This window comes from Salmo salar, chromosome 26, assembly GCF_965601325.2.
Source record: "Salmo salar chromosome 26, fSalSal1, whole genome shotgun sequence".
Taxonomy (NCBI): domain Eukaryota; kingdom Metazoa; phylum Chordata; class Actinopteri; order Salmoniformes; family Salmonidae; genus Salmo; species Salmo salar.
The window spans coordinates 2,557,501-2,575,332 of NC_138316.1; the positions used below are offsets into that span (position 1 = coordinate 2,557,501).

Below are 17,832 nucleotides of genomic sequence, written 5' to 3' on the forward strand. Positions count from 1 at the left end.
TACACTGCATTTGAGGAAACAATGGGAAAGTAATTCTGCTTTGAAAGTTGATCAACTCGTTATTGAGAGAACCGTCTTTCAATGTTTTGGTACTACTATTGGAGAGGAGAGCCCTTTGTCTACACCCATTCAGCATTGTTCACACCCTCTTTAGCCTTAGCCACACCCATCTCTTTGAGGGTTGATCTCACTCTTCTGTACAAACTTTCCAGCTTCTTCCAGACATCTGAGAGAACAGCTCACTGAACATTACTCACTCTGTGGTTTCGCGTTCAGAGTGCACACTGGACGCTCTGGCCAATAAGTAGGGTTGTTTTGAAAGCTCTGACGTCACAACTACAGTCAAGCACCTAAGCTAACATTGGCTAGCTACTTCCAGACACATAATGCGAGAACACCCCACTCTGACCGTTTTAGCTAGCGACCAAGCCAGCTAATGTTAATTTGTTAATAGTACACTTGAAATTAAACCACTTTCTTTCAAAATTAGAAACATCTAAATATCTGAATCTTACCAGTATACATCATGGTTGGACGCCTCTCCTGTGATGCCATGCATGGTTGCCTTAGTTTTACGATGTTATCCAAACTGTTGTTTTTTTCCATGTCCTTAGCTATCATACTCGAATTCCACTTTCAAAACTCAGTTCTCCAGAAAGTGGAGAGCATACACATAACGTTAGCTAGCTAGCCAGCCAGCTAACCTTAGCTAGGTAACAGTACACTTTAACTTGACATTAGGTTTATGCAGTTCTACTATGCAGATACTTTATTTTTTTAAAGCTGCGTTTGACACGATTACCTAAACATACTGACCAGCTCCAATAGACTGGATGCTACGTGGCAGACCAATCCAAACGTATCTCTCGGCATGTCCAGCCAATCATGGCTAGCGGGAAGGTTGAGCACTTTTTTTGCTCACTTTTTCTGTGGCTAAACCAGCTAGGCTCTTAATTTAACAATTTTATTCGTATGTACAGATGGCATACAAGTTTGATATTAAGGTTCACATGTTCGAGAAGGCATGTTCGAGAAGGCATTTTGATAAAATATGTTTTACTTTCAAACAGCTCTCCTGTTAAGTCGTGACTTGCGACATATGCCTAGTTTCCTGAATCGGGTCAGAGGTAATTATTTTTTTTGTTCATTTTAAAAACTGCTTGCAATACCAAGCAACAAAATATTTGTAGGCTACATTCCTAAATGTGTCCATTCCACGTCTGTATTACACAGGTTTTTAATGTTTTTTGTTAAAACCTCTGGGATATCGACAGCAGCCAGTGAAATTGCAGGGCACCAAATTCAAAATAACAAATGTCATAATTAAAATTCCTCAAACATACAAGTATTATACACCATTTTAAAGATAAACTTATTGTTAACCCAGCCACAGTGTCTGATTTCAAAAAGGCTTTACGGCGAAAGCATACCATACGATTATGTTAGGTCAGCGCCTAGTCACAAAAAAACATAGACATTTTCCAGCCAAAGAGAGGAGTCACAAAAACCAGAAATATTGAAAATTAATCACTAACCTTTTGATCTTCATCAGATGGCACTCATAGGACTTCATGTTACACAATACCTGTATGTTTTGTTCAATAAAGTTTATATTCAAAAATCTCAGTTTAGATTGGCGCGTTATGTTCAGTAATATTTTGCCTACAAAACATCTGGTGATTTTGCAGAGAGCCACATCAATTTGCAGAAATACTCATCATAAACTTTGAAAGATACAAGTGTTATGCATAGATTATAGATAAACTTCTCCTTAATGTAACCGCTGTGTCAGATTTCAATAAAACTTTACGGTGAAAGCACACCATGCGATAATCTGAGTACAGCTTTCAGCCGCCAAAACAAGCCATACAGATACCCGCCATGTTGTGGAGTCAACAGAAGTCAGAAATAGTGTTATAAATATTAATTTGCCTTTGATCTTCATCGGAATGCACTCCCAGGAATCCCAGTTCCACAATAAATGTTTGTTTTGTTCGATGAAGTTCATCTTTATGTCCAAATACCTTTTTGTTTGCGCGTTTAGTTCACTATTCCAAATGCACAAGGCGCGGGCACTAAGTCCAGATGAAAAGTCAAAAAAGTTCCATTTCACATGCTGTTGTGCAAATGGAATAGACAACAGGTGGAAATTATAGGCAATTAGCAAGACACCCCCCAATAAAGGAGTGGTTCTGCAGGTGGGGACCACAGACCACTTCTCAGTTCCTATGCTTCCTGGCTGATGTTTTGGTCACTTTTGAATGCTGGCGGTGCTTTCACTCTAGTGGTAGCATGAGACGGAGTCTACAACCCACACAAGTGGCTCAGGTAGTGCAGCTCATCCAGGATGCCACATCAATGCAAGCTGTGGCAAGAAGGTTTGCTGTGTCTGTCAGCGTAGTGTCCAGAGCATGGAGGCGCTACCAGGAGACAGGCCAGTACATCAGGAGACGTGGAGGAGGCCGTAGGAGGGCAACAACCCAGCAGCAGGACCGCTACCTCCGCCTTTGTGCAAGGAGGAGCAGGAGGAGCACTGCCAGAGCCCTGCAAAATGACCTCCAGCCGGCCACAAATGTGCATGTGTCTGCTCAAACGGTCAGAAACAGACTCCATGAGGGTGGTATGAGGGTCCGACGTCCACAGGTGGGGGTTGTGCTTACAGCCCAACACCGTGCAGGACGTTTGGCATTTGCCAGAGAACACCAAGATTGGCAAATTCACCACTGGCGCCCTGTGCTCTTCACAGATGAAAGCAGGTTCACACTGAGCACGTGACAGACGTGACCGAGTCTGGAGACGCCGTGGAGAACGTTCTGCTGCCTGCAACATCCTCCAGCATGACCAGTTTGGCGGTGGGTCAGTCATGGTGTGGGGTGGCATTTCTTTGGGGGGCCGCACAGCCCTCCATGTGCTCGCCAGAGGTAGCCTGACTGCCATTAGGTACCGAGATGAGATCCTCAGACCCCTTGTGAGACCATATGCTGGTGCGGTTGGCCCTGGGTTCCTCCTAATGCAAGACAATGCTAGCCCTCATGTGGCTGGAGTGTGTCAGCAGTTCCTGCAAGAGGAAGGCATTGATGCTATGGACTGGCCCGCCCGTTCCCCAGACCTGAATCCAATTGAGCACATCTGGGACATCATGTCTCGCTCCATCCACCAACGCCACGTTGCACCACAGACTGTCCAGGAGTTGGCGGATGCTTTAGTCCAGGTCTGGGAGGAGATCCCTCAGGAGACCATCCGCCACCTCATCAGGAGCATGCCCAGGCGTTGTAGGGAGGTCATACAGGCACGTGGAGGCCACACACACTACTGAGCCTCATTTTGACTTGTTTTAAGGACATTACATCAAAGTTGGATCAGCCTGTAGTGTGGTTTTCCACTTTAATTTTGAGTGTGACTCCAAATCCAGACCTCCATGGGTTGATAAATTGGATTTCCATTGATTATTTTTGTGTGATTTTGTTGTCAGCACATTCAACTATGTAAAGAAAAAAGTATTTAATAAGATTATTTCATTCATTCAGATCTAGGATGTGTTGTTTAAGTGTTCCCTTTATTTTTTTGAGCAATATAAATATATGTGTGTGTGTATGTATATATATATATATGTGTGTATGTGTGTGTGTATGTATATATGTGTGTGTGTGTGTGTATGTGTATGTATGTATGTATGTATGTGTATGTGTATGTGTGTGTATGTATGTATGTGTATGTGTGTGTATGTATGTGTGTGTGTGTGTGTGTATATGTATGTGTGTGTGTGTGTGTGTATACATGTGTATATATATGTATGTGTATGTATATATATATGTGTGTATGTGTATGTGTATATATGTATGTGTGTGTGTCTGTGTGTAAGTGTATATATAAATAAGATGGCCGATTTATAATCTTGTATTGTCTTTTTTTGGTCCTCCAATAATCGGTATCAGCTTTGAAAAATCATAATCTGTCGAGCTCTTGTGTTGTGCCTGACTGGCATACGTAAACAGCGCGTGATTTCAAGTTTGGGAAAGCATAATTGTATATGCGTTCACTTTTGATAATGGGGTTTTCTTCAAATGGAACTTTCGCGCGTATAGCCCACTACCATGTGCGCATTGCTGCGCGTATAATGTGAAGAAATAGCCACATAGTTTATCAACATTTTAAGCTAAACGTTCTGATCTGTTGTCAGCCACATTGCATGACATTTTTTGGGGGGATCTATCGCATACCACAACTAGACTATGTTTGGAATATTTATTTATCGCAAAGAATATAATAGGTCAACATTTTTACTATGGGGGATAGTAGAGTGACAGGCTAGTGCTTTTGCTGATCATTAGGACTACTCTTGTTGGCTGACGAAACGTAAATGTGGACAGTTCTTCCAATATCTTCAATATGCTCCTCGGAATTGGATAAGGACGAGCGTAGTTGCATTCCTGATGTCTGTCTTCTCTTGTATGTCGCCTGTGAGAAAGATCCAATCATGTGACGGAGACGCTTCGGATTGCGCAGCTCACACAGGCAGAAGAGCACAACGCAGCATTCCGGCCGCAAAAGGCATGTTTTTTTTTTAGGGTGCATTACATCCACAATGGGGATGCTGCCGTGAAATGTGAGGCCTTGTCAAGTGCCTGTCAAATTGTGAATGAGAGGCTATTGGAATGTGTACAGCCCGCGCAAAAAACTAAGCAGTGCTCATGCCTTTCAAGCTACTTTTTTGAAATCATCATTAGTCTCATCATGCAGCCTTACAATGTATTAAAAATCAAAACGTAAAGCAAAATGTTTGTAGAACTAAAGTTACATTAATAACTCTAAATTAAGCAAATGGGAGTACCTATTTCTTTGTTAACCGCTCAATACCGCACACTCCCTCAAATCTTTGTTCAATTGTATTCTTCATACTATAAAATAATGCCACGGAATGACAAGTGACAAGTGTAGCTCACAGCCGTTTGGCATAGCCACATCAGGACCCATCATAAGGACAACTCAGAGTATGCTTTTCTTTTCTTCTGAAATAGACTACATATTCTTCATATCATGTTCTTTAGACCTGTCTAAAACAAATAATGGATTTATTGTGAAGGTGTAGGCTATAATACATGGATTTATTAGACTTTTTAAAATGGCTTGTAGGCTGTGTGTGTGTGTGTGTGGGGGGGGGGGGGGGGGCAAGTGACTTGAGCTTTTGGACAAGTAAAAAAAAATCTGTCCTACTTGTCCAAAGGACAGTTGGTTAAAGTGAAATTCAAACCCTGGGGCTGAGAGAGAAATGTATAGTTGGGGGCTCATGCCATGAAAGAAAATGTATCCTTGAATGCATAGTTTTGGAATTATAGATTCTCCCTGATTAACTTTTATTTTGGTGATTGTTGGTTCTAAAATATGTTATTTATTATTTCATTATCATTTCTACACCCTTTATCTGATTTGTCTTGATTTTTCACTGAAAAGGTTTTTACATAGGTCACATAGGTGGCCCGAAAAACACTTAGGCTGCCCGCCAATACTTTTCTACGCAGAAAAAAACCTGCCAATTGTTTTACCGATGTACTAGAATTGGACATAGCGGATGGTCAGTTGGCCTATTATCTGAGGAAGATGAATATCGTGTGTGTTCCAAATGGCACGCTATCTCCTTATGGGCCCTGATCAAAGTATTGCAGTCTATAGGAAAGAAGGTGTCATTTGGGTCGCAGCTCTTGGCTCTCTTATCTCTTAGGTAGCGTAAATGTATCAACACAAAGTAGGCAAATGTGTGTGATATCACCAACACCCACTTTCTTGACTCCAACTTCAAAACTCTAATTCAGTTTGATTCATGCACAGCTTGCAAAGCCCTTACATGGTTCCAGCTCATCATGTTTTCTTAAACTCAAGCCACTTGAGAGGAAATTTGTGTAGGATACTGAATGAAGCCGAGGCTGTGACGCTGACCCTATACGATTCCCCAAGGGAATCTTTCCGCCTGATATGCTCTCACTTCACTTCAGCCACAGCTGACCATTAATCGCACTGGTATCAATCTTTGACCAGGTGGGTGGTAATTCAGGTGCTGGGACTGCTGTTCCTGCATCTCTAAAATGTAAATATAGGTTTACTCTGAAGGATCTTGTGACTAGCGTTAGTTTGAAGTATCCCTTTGGTATGAAGTCAATTACTTAAAAAAAAAAAAAAATAATCCCAGAGAATGGCATTGTGTTTTGGTTTTCATATTGTGGAATAAGTGAGGGCCTTACTAGTTTTGTCAGTTTACCATAAAACATTGAAGTAGATTTTCCCCAAGGAAGCAGTTGGCTGCTTAATATGAGACTAGATAGATTTTTTTTTTTAGAATTACCAAATCAGTTGGAGAACAGCTCTGACAGCAATGTTGGAATTTGCCATCCGTTGTTTTGAATGGCATAAGACTAATCACACAGGTTGTTTTCATCACAAAGGGAAAATGGAAACTGTAACATAAGGTTACTTTTATTTAATATTTCTAGCATTGCTAAACGTCATGAAGCTATACCTTCTTATAAAATGTAAATTTGTCATAGATGGATTTGTTGGCTATCTCCTTTCATACCAATGTTCATTAATCCAAATTCTTATTTCTCTTTTCTTTTTTTTGTTGCTTGCAGTCTTGGGACGTTTTCTTCCGCAATGCCAATGCAGGTGCTCCCCCAGGCATGGCCCACCAGAGCCCTCTGAGCCTGGCCGGTCTCCCTCAAGCCCAGTCTTTGGCGGGGGCTCAGCCCAATGTGGAGAAGCTGGTGGAGGATCACCTGGCTGTCCAATCCCTCATTCGTGCCTACCAGGTCAGACCAGTCAGCCACCACTGGCTCTCACAGAGCTACAACATTTGAAAACAAGGACAACCATGTCCATAAGGTTTTAGTATTTTAACCTTTATTTAACTAGGCAAGTCAGTTAAGAACAAATTCTTATTTTACAATGATGGCCTACCCCGGCTGTGATACAGCCTGGGATAGAACCAGGGTCTGTAGTGACGCCTCTACCACTGAGATGCCGTGCCTTATACCGCTGCGCCACTCGGGAGCCAACTAGTAAGCATGCCAAGTAGTTTTACCATTATAAAACATTCAGCAGCCAGAAAGATGTGACTGTTTAACAAAAATACTTTGTAAAATACATCTAGAGTGGTGGCACACAAGATAAGAACACAGAACCTATTGTTAGTAAACTATTGTAGTCAAAGAAAATAACCAATATTGCCTCGTCGCTATTTGAGTAATCTCTACCTTTGTCTATTTTAAACCTCAAACTCAATCTTTTATTGTCTGAGTATAGCTAAATATTTCCACAAAGTTAACGGTCAGACTTAATGACACCAACTATGCTGATAATTGACTAACATTTTAGTGATATATATATAGTACCTGTGCTGAAATGGTTGACATTTGAAAGCTGGGACAAATGTGAGATGTCTGTTTTTATACCATAAAGAACTGTGACCTCATGATGTTAACTGAAATGCCTATTATAATGTGCACTTGAATGTTTCCTATTTCTATTTTGTTGTATTGTTGTGGTTTTAATTGAAACCTTGTTTTACCATGTGACTAATGTTACCTTATTTCCAGTTGAATGGCCATCACAACGCAGAACTCGATCCTCTTGGCATCAGTTGTATAAATTTTGATGATGCCCCAGTACCTACTGGGGTTCAGAATGTCGGTGAGAAATGTTCCCTCACAGCTGTGCGAGACAATAATGAGCTTGTTTGTGTTAATGTTGCTTTCCCATTTCCTCCCTCCTTTTTCTCTCTTCTCTTATTTTTCTTTCAAATCCCTTTCAACACTTCTATGTCTCTCTACACTCACACCCCTCCCCCTCTCACCCCCACCTGTCGGATGTTTTGTTCCATTTCCCCTCGGACCTGTTTCTTTAGATCCGTGGGCACCATGTTGCTCAGCTGGACCCGCTGGGGATTATGGATGCCGATCTGGACTCTCACGTCCCCAATGACATTATAACGTCCTCGGATAAACTCGGTGAGGAGAATGAGCCACTCACTACAGGTCCTCCGGGCGGCTGGGTAGCTGAGCAATCTCTGTTTGGCATGACATGCTGGTCTATGTATGGTCTACACTGACCTTTTCTGTAACCATGTGCCCATTTGTCCCTGAAAGGGCTCCTTGCCCCTTGTTTTCCTGAAATGCAACATATTTGCATTGATGCTTTTTGACTTACATGACTTAAATCTCTTTGCCACCTTGGGATTATAGGGCGTCCACCATGGGAGTATCCATGGTTGGGTTTTTGTAGTAATTTTTTAAACCGTTGGGTGGGTGATTAGCCCAGACAGCTGGGCCCACTGTTATCATGTTGCACAGCTGTTCCCTCTGGGGATTATGGATGCCAGTCTGGACTCTCACGTCCCCATTTACATTATAACATCCTCAGATCAACCCGGTGAGGAGAATGAGCCACTCACTACAGATCCTCCGTCGACTGGGTAGCTAAGCAAGCTCTGTTTGGCATGAAATGCTGGTTTTTGTATGGCCTACGCCGGCCTTCCTCTGAATAAAGATGTCGCCGTACTGTATGGCCGCTGTTTTGCGAGCTCCGGCCCAATTCTGCTATTATTCACACTGCAGGGCTGCAGTGGAGCAGGTCGAGAGCTTCAAGTTTATATTTGTACATTTTATTCATTAACATTTATTTAACTAGGCAAGTCAGTTAAGAACAAATACGACTGCCTACCCTGGCCAAACCCGGACGACGCTGGGCCATTTGTCCGCGCTTCCCTATGGGACTCCCAATCACGGCCGGATGTAATGCAGCCTGGATTCAAACCAGGGACTGCAGTGACGTCTCTTGCACTGAGATGCAGTGCCTTAGACCGCTGCGCCACTCGGGAGCCCTAGGTGTCCAAATCACTAAGGACTTAAAATGGTCCACAAACACTACTTGGGAGGTTGAAAAGGTTTGGCATGGGGCCCTCAAAAGTTCTACCAATTGAGAGCATCTTGACTGTTTGCATCACTGCTTTGTATGGCAACAGCACCGCCCTCAATCTCATGGCACTACAAAGGGTGGTGCTGCAGGCCAGTACATCACTGTGGCCGAGCTTCTTGCCATTCAGGACCTCCATATCAGGAAGGTACGGAAAATCGTTTAACACTCCTGCCACCCTAGCCATAGACTGTTCTCTCTGCTTCCGCACGGCAAGCTGTACCGTTGCATCAAATCTGACACCAACAGGCTGCTGAACAGCATCCTGTTCCCCAAGCCATAAGACTGCTGAACAGCTAACAAAATGGCTACACCGACGATCTGAGTTGACCCTTGTATTTTATTTTTGCACCGTCTCTATGCACACTCAAAGGACTCTACACACTCACACGCTGATACGTCAACTCACACACCCTCAATTAATTTGCTCACACACATAACATGCACATACACTATATATACAAAAGTATGTGAACACCCCTTCAAATGAGTGGATTTGGAAATTTCAGCCACACTCGTTGCTGACAGGTGTATAATTTCGAGCACACAGCCATGCAAACTCCATAGACAAACATTGCCAGTAGAATGGCCTTACTGAAGAGCTCAGTAACTTTCAGCATGGCACCATCACAGGATGCCACCTTTCCAACAAGTCAGTTTGTCATATTTCTGTCATAGTAGAGCTGCCCCAGTCAACTGTAAGTCCTGTTATTGTGAAGTGGAAACGTCGAGGAGCAACAACAGCTCAGCCACCAAGTGGTAGGCCACACAAGCTCACAGAATGGGACCACCGAGTGCTGAAACGTGTAGCGCGTTAAAATCATCTATCCTCTGTTGCTAGACTCTACCGAGTTCCAAACTGCCTCTGGAGCAACGACAGCACAATAACTGTTCGTCGGGAGCTTCATGAAATGGGTTTCCGTGGCCAAGAAGCCACACACAAGCCTAAAATCACCATGCACAAAGCCAAGCGTTGGCTGGAGTGGTGTAAAGCTAACCTCTATTGGACTCTAGAGCAGTGGAAACGCGTTCTCTGGAGTGATGAATCACGCTTCACCATCTCGTGGTCCGAATCTGGGTTTGGCGGATGCCTGGAGAACGCTACTTGCCCAAATACATAGTGTCAACTGTAAAGTTTGGTAGAGGAGGAATGGGGCTGTCTGGGGCTGTTTGGGCTAGGGCCCTTAGTTCCAGTGAAGGGAAATCGTAATGCTACAGCATACAATAACAGTCTAGACGATTCTGTGCTTCCAACTTTGTGGCAACTAGAGGTCGACCGATTGTGATTTTTCAACGCTGATACTGATTATTGGAGGCCCCAAAAAAAAGCCGATACCGATTAATCGGCCTATTTATTTATTATTATTTTTTTTTTAAATTGTATTTATTTATTTGTAATAATGACAATTACAACAATACTGAATGAATACTTATTTTAACTTAATATAATACATCAATAAAATCAATTTCCCCTCAAATAATGAAACATGTTCAATTTGGTTTAAATAATGCAAAAACAAAGTGTTGGAGAAGAAAATAAAAGTGCAATATGTGCCATGTAAAAAAGCTAACATTTAAGTTCCTTGCTCAGAACAAGAGAATATATGAAAGCTGGTGGTTCCTTTTAATGAGTCTTCAATATTCCCAGGTAAGATGTTTTAGGTTGTAGATATTATAGGAATTATAGGACTATTTCTCTCTATACGATTTGTATTTCATATACCTTTGACTATTGGATGTTCTTATAGGCACTTTAGTCTTCCCAGTGTAACAGTACAGCTTCCGTCCCTCTCCTCGCTCCTACCTGGGCTTGAACCAGGAACACGTCGACAACAGCCACCCTCGAAGCAGCGTTACCCACGTAGAGGAAGGGAAGCAACCACTCCCAAGTCTCAGAGCGAGTGACGTTTGAAATGCTATTAGCGCTCACCCGGCTAACTAGCTAGCCATTTCACATCGGTTCCACCAGCCTAATCTCGGGAGTTGACAGGCTTGAAGTCATAAACAGCGCAATGCTTGAAGCATTGCGAAGAGCTGCTGGCAAAACGCACGAAAGTGCTATTTTGAATGAATGCTTACGAGCCTGCTGCTGCCTACCATCGCTCAGTCAGACTGCTCTATCAAATCATAGACTTAATTATAACATAATAACACACAGAAATACGAGCCTTAGGCCATTAATATGGTTGAATCCGGAAACTATCATCTCGAAAACAAAACGTTATTCCTGTTACATTGTACAATCTTCAATGTTATGTCATAATTACGTACAATTCTGGCAAATTAGTTCGCAACGAGCCAGGCGACCCAAACTGTTGCATATACACTGACTCTGCGTGCAATGAACGCAAAATGACACAATTTCACCTGGTTAATATTGCCTTCTAACCTGGATTTCTTTTAGCTAAATATGCAAGGTTTAAAAATATATACTTGTGTATTGATTTTAAGAAAGGCATTGATGTTTATGGTTGGAGCAACGTGTACCTAAGCGATTATATGCAACGCAGGACAGGCTAGATAAACTAGTAATATCATCAACCATCAACTAACTAGTGATTATGATTGATTGATTGTTTTTATAAGATAAGTTTAATGCTAGCTAGCAACTTACCTTAGCTTCTTACTGCATTCGTGTAACCTCGTGGAGTGCAATGTAAAGCAGGTGGTTAGAGCGTTGGACTAGTTAACCATAAGGTTGCAAGATTGAATCCCTGAGCTGACAAGGTACAAATCTGTCGTTCTGCCCCTGTACAAGGCAGTTAACCCACCGTTCCTAGACCGTCATTGAAAATAAGAATGTGTTCTTAACTGACTTGCCTAGTTAAATAAAGGTCTAAAAAATAAATAAATAAATAAAATCGGCCAAATCGGCGTCCAAAAATACCGATTTCCGATTGTTATGAAAACTTGAAATCGGCCCAAATTACTCGGCCATTCCGATTAATCGGTCGACCTCTAGTGGCAACAGTTTGGGAAGGCCCTTTCCTGTTTCTGCATGACAATGCCCCCGTGCACAAAGCGAGGTCCATACAGAAATTCTTTGCAATTGGTGTGGAAGAACTTGACTGGCCTGCACAGAGCCCTGACTTCAACCCCGTCGAAGGCCTTTGGGATGAATTGGTACGCTAACTGCGAGCCAGGCCTTATCGCCCAACGTCAGTGCCTGACCTCACTAATGCTCTTGTGGCTGAATGGAAGCAAGTCCACGCAGCAATGTTCCGACATCTAGTGGAAACCCTTCCCAGAAGAGTGGAGGCTGTTATAGCAGCAAAGGGGGGACCAACTCCATATCAATGCCCATGATTTTGGAATGAGGTGTTTGACAAGCAGATGTCCACATACTTTTGTTCATGTAGTGTACATTTATACTGACTACTCACATACAACCATCATATACACTGCTGCTACTCTGTCATATATCCTGATGCCGTGTCTCCTTAACCCTATACATATCTAACTCCAGCATCCCTGCACATGGTAAATATGGTAATGGTTTGACCTTGTATATAGCTTACTTGCTTTCTCGTGTTCTTATTTTTATTTCTCGTGTGTTTTTGTTCCACCTAATGTTATTTAGAGCTTGCAAGAAATGCATTTCACTGTACTTGTGAATGTGACATTAACTTCTTATGGCTCAAATCCCGTTAACGGGATTGATTTGACAACATCCGGTGAAATGGCAGAGCGCCAAATTCAAATTAAATTACTATAAATATTCAACTTTCATGAAATCACACATGCAATACACCAAATTAAAGCTACACTTGTTGTTAATCCAGCCAACGTGTCAGATTTCAAAAAGGCTTTACGGCGAAAGCAAACCATGCGATTATCTGAAGATAGCACCCCACCAAACAAACACAGACAATCATAAATCAACCTGCCAGGCGCGACACGAAACTCAGAAATATAGATATAATTCATGCCTTTGACGAGCTTCTTCTGTTGGCACTCCAATATGTTCCATAAACATCACAAATGGTCCTTTTGTTCGATTAATTCCGTTGTTATATATCCAAAATGTCAATTTATTTGGCGCGTTTGCTCCAGAAAAACAATGGTTCCAACTCGCGCAACATGACTAGAAAATATCTCATAAGTTACCTGTAATCTTTGTCCAAACATTTCAAACAACTTTCCTAATACAACTTTAGGTATTTTTTTACGTAAATAATCAATAAAATTTAAGACGGGATAAACTGTGTTCAATACCGGAGGAAAACAAAGTGGAGCGTGCTTTCAGGTCACGCGCCTCAACCACAACAGTACACTTCACTCGACCCTCGTTCTGAACAGGGCTACATCTTCATTACACAAAGGAAAAACATCAACCAATTTCTAAAGACTGACATCCAGTGGAAGCGATAGGAACTGCAAGCAACTGCCTTAGAAATCTAGCTCTCCATAGAAATCTCATTGAAAAGAGAGTGACCTCAAAAAGAAAAAACCTGGATGGTTTGTCCTCGGGGTTTCGCCTGCCAAATAAGTTCTGTTATACTCACAGACATCATTCAAACAGTTTTAGAAACTTCAGAGTGTTTTCTATCCAAATCTACTAATAATATGCATATTCTAGCTTCTGGGCCTGAGTAGCAGGCAGTTTACTTTGGGGACGCTTTTCATCCGGATGTGAGAATACCGCCCCCTTGCCTAGAGAAGTTAAAACTTATCCGAAGTGGAAGTCGATCATTTTTATACAATGCTCTATGATCAAGACTGTGCTTTGTCTGACCTCTCGTCCTAGACCTGTCCAGTTTGTCTGGACCTACCGGGAGTTATCTCCCACTGGCATAGCTCTCAGCGGTCATTGAGTTACACAAGCCCTCTTACCACGACAAAGTGACAGTCCAAAAAGCATCAATACAAATAGCAGTTTCTTAGGTAGCACTTCTTTGTAGGACAGGTCTGTACTGTATGACTTCTCTGTCTGCAGGCAGCCAAGCACAAATTGAAACGAAAGTTAAATGCCTTTATAACATTATTGTCTGGAGTGCTCCATTAAGTTCACTTACAGTAGCCTTCTTGAGTGACACCGCTACATCCCCAGTTTGAAGCCAGTGTCGCATCACTGGTTTTAATGACATGATTTAAGTGTCCCGTTACACTCCTGTATATCAGTGGCGTGACATATTTAGAGTCCTCCTAGATTTTCTGGCGTATCTCCTAAATCTACTAAACATCTTGCTTGACCGTACCACATTCTCCCTCCATATTACTCAAACCCTTACTTTGGTACGGCCAAAAAATCCCCTCTTTTAATCTACTTCTCAGTAAAAATAAACAGCTTTTCAACGCATTTGTAGTTTCCTTCTGAAGTACGGTATTGGGGGGACAGGATTTTTCTCTTCTGCCAACTAAAACTTTTAGGCCTTAGTTCTTAACTCACTGTTCACAGCTACAGTATGACTCCTAACAGTAAGATATTAACTGTTTGGAAAGGTAAATCACCTTCAACTTGGATTATAAGAAAAAAGGGGAGGGAAGGGACATTTCTATGCACCAGCATACCCCTAAACCTTGTACCCCTCTTCTTGTTGGTGACTGAATAGTCTAATTAGTGGTGCTCTCAAGATCTGTATACTTTCTGCATGTCTGATGGTTATTAGTTCCAGTACAGCACGTCTCGGTCTGCATGGGACGTTTTTCAATTTGGCTGTGATCCGGGTGTGACGTTTGTATTTGTGCATTCTGCAGCAAGGCAGCTACAGCTTTTTCTAGATATAATTGGCACTTAAAGCTGTGTTTGCCACCCTTGTTGTCATTGGTGCTGCGCTGTCGCTAGAGTTCAGAAGCAGTCAGTGGTGCTACTGTGGTGATTGACGTTGTGAGGGGGGAATTCTCGCAAACAAATCGAAGTTAAAAGAACAAGCCAGTGGTCTAGCCGTCTAAACCGCTGCCTCCGGCACATGTCTGTAGTGTCTGCATAAATTTGAATCCGGCCTACTGCCCTTTGACACAACCTCCCCTATCTTTCCCCACTGTCATCCTCTCTTTTTAAAGTGCTATAGGTGTTTGCTCGCAGCGGAGTGCGCAGCTGAAATTTTACATTGCAAACCCCAACCCACCACCATCTGTGGTGGGAGGGTTCCCGGTGGTTTCTGCTTTCCCTGGCTGCAGAAGTCACGATGGTGGCCTCTGGTATGCAGAGACTGTGGTAACATTATCAAACTTTCTCTGTGTTACATTCACACAAGCAGTTTTCCATAACTAGGTAGCTAGCTATAGTCTTTCAAGCTAACTTTGCTGTGGTTGTTTGCCACTCGGCATAGCTAGCTAGCTATATGTACCGTAATTTCCGGACTATTAAGCGCACCTGAATATAAGCCGCACCCACTGAATTTAAAAAAAATAATATTATTTTGAACATAAATAAGCCGCACCAGTCTATAAGCCGCAGGTGCCTACCGGTACATTGAAACAAATTAACTTTACACAGGCTTTAACGAAACACGGCTTGTAACAAAAATAAATAGGCTTTAACGAAACACGGCTTGTAACAAAAAATGTAAAATTAGCAGTAAGCTTTAGTTGTCTTTTTGCACTGAGTCAATTCCTCACGCTTCTGTTTCCGTCTTATCATCGACTCATTAAGACCAAGCTCCCGTGCAGCAGCTCTATTTCCTTTTCCAACAGCCAGATCAATCGCCTTCAACTTGAAAGCTGCATCATATGCATTTCTCCGTGTCTTTGCCATGATGAGGGTGACAACTGACTACCGTAATCAGAATGATGGGAAGTTTGAGAGCGCTCGATTTAATCTAAACAGTAAACAAAAAAGTTGTTTGACCTTAACCCATTCGGCAATTTCATTGGTCTAATGAAAGCTTCATGCCGGCAAAAAACTGAGCACGTCACAGAATGTGTTTTTTTGGATATTTATTTTTTTTAAAGCATGAAAAATCCATATATTAGCCGCGTCATTGTTTAAGCCGCGTCATTGTTTAAGCCGCGAGATTCAAAGCGTGAGAAAAAAGTTGCGGCTTATAGTCCGGAATTTACGGTAGTTAGTTGGAAAATGCCATAATTAGCTTATGGCCGTCTGGGAAACCGTTCACTAGCTTACGAGTCGTAAATACAAGTTGGAGTCATCTCTGTTCCCAGAGTTATTCAACATGCTAAAATCTAATGTCCCCTACTAAGGAAATTACTTCGGCAGTACTTTAGCGTTCTCAACAAGTTTGAAACGCATGAATGGATGTATTTCGTTGCTCCGAGTTATAGAAGTTGTATTTTGGAAAACTGACTGGACGTAAAGGTGGTATTGGCAAGCTAGCTAGCGGCCTACTTTGTTGTTGATAACATCTCACCATATATTTTTTTGATCACATTAGCTAACTTTAGCAATAGTTAGCTGGCATCGTAATGTTCCATAAATGTGCCTACTTACCTTATTTTTCTAGTAGCAAATCCCATTTCTTTTAAACTATCAACACACCTAGTCCCTTTTTAAAAAAAAAAATGGGTTTACGGCAAGAAATCAATTCAATAGTACCAAGTCAAGTTAGCTACGTACGAACACACATCACCAGCAAGAGAGTGTGAGTGTGATAGGCGAGAACTCTGCTTCGCAGAGAGTATAATTCGAGAGAAGGACTTCTTATTGTCTGCGAGAACCACCCAAAGTCCCACTTCGATTCTAGTTTGCAGACCCCTTCAGTGTGTTTGAGTAGTGGTAGAGATGACCCTGATGTCCATGATGGAGAATGGGGGCATGGGTCACTAACCTTTTCCGGGTTTCTTTCCCCCTGATGCCTCCTCCAGATCTGGCAATGTTCAAGGACCGTCTCAGTATTCTAACTGTCGGAGGTATGGAAACACAAGTCTCCCTGTAGTTTTGTCCCTTTATCTGTGCCTGAATATTTGCTTTTTGTATTTGTTTGCGTAGGAACTTTTGCTTTATCTTTCTCACATCTTTTTTTTTGTTGGCTTTTCAGTGGAATACACTTGATAAACAACTGCTAGTGTTCTCGTTGGAATGTTTGGTTCTTTATCACATGATCGGATTCTAAGCCATCAGCAGCCCTGAAATAAAGGAGAAAGTTTGAGCCTCTCTTTGGCAGCCCCAGTGTGTGGGTGTCGGAGAACACGAACATCTTAAGACAATAAGCTCCTCTATATGTCAGTGTACTTCTTTAGTGCTTTCCTGTTGTAGCTCTAGCTGAGTAGACAGTGTTGAAGTAGTAGGCAATAGATGGGCTTATTTCAAACTACAAAAGTGTTTAGTGTAGTGGTACAGTACCTAGTCACATTCCTCTCAAATTGTGGTGAAATTTGTTTACATTATCTGGCAGAACATTTCAACCACTGAAAGTCCCAGTTGGATCGCAGTTGAAGAGTAAATTATACATGTATTTTCATGTATAACAACTTTCTTTCAGAATCAGATTGCATATCACATTTCAGAGCTGACAAACATTGGGAGATATATACACTCGGTGTCCAGTTTATTAGGTACACCCATCTAATACTGGGCCGGACCCCCTTTTGCATCCAAAAACATCCTGAATTCTTTGTGGCATGGAAACATTGCTCAATTGGTATCAGGGGACCTAATGTGTGCCAGTAAAACATTCCCCACACCATTACACCACCGCCACCAGCCTGTACTGTTGACACCAGCAGGATGGGGCTATGGACTCATGCTGCTTACGCCAAATCCTAACTCTGCCATCAGCATGACGCAACAGGATCCTTGATTTGTCGGACCAGGCAATGTTTTTCCAAGACTCAATTGTCCAGTGTTGGTGATCGCGTGCCAACTGGAGCCACTAATTGTTGTTTTTCGCTGATAAAGTAAAATCAGGTGGGGTCATCTGCGGGAATAGCCCATCTGTGACAAGGACCAACAAGATGTGCATTCCCAGATGC

General features: G+C 42.2%; 1 protein-coding gene across 6 annotated transcripts in view; it reads left to right on the forward strand.

Annotated features, from left to right (window-relative positions):
- The window catches only part of ogdha (oxoglutarate dehydrogenase a), a 71,283-nt gene that overhangs the window by 19,093 nt on the left and 34,358 nt on the right, over nt 1–17,832 (forward strand). For 4 of the 6 annotated variants that reach the window (XM_014174867.3, XM_014174866.3, XM_045708711.2 and 1 more), the window contains exons 3-5: nt 6,624–6,800; nt 7,895–7,997; nt 16,726–16,770. In XM_014174867.3, coding sequence (XP_014030342.1) covers nt 6,624–6,800; nt 7,895–7,997; nt 16,726–16,770 — 325 coding nt within the window. Of the gene's footprint in view, nt 1–6,623; nt 6,801–7,586; nt 7,681–7,894; nt 7,998–16,725; nt 16,771–17,832 lie in introns of all 6 variants that reach the window. The other 2 variants (XM_082969329.1, XM_014174868.3) reach the window with 2 other exon arrangements.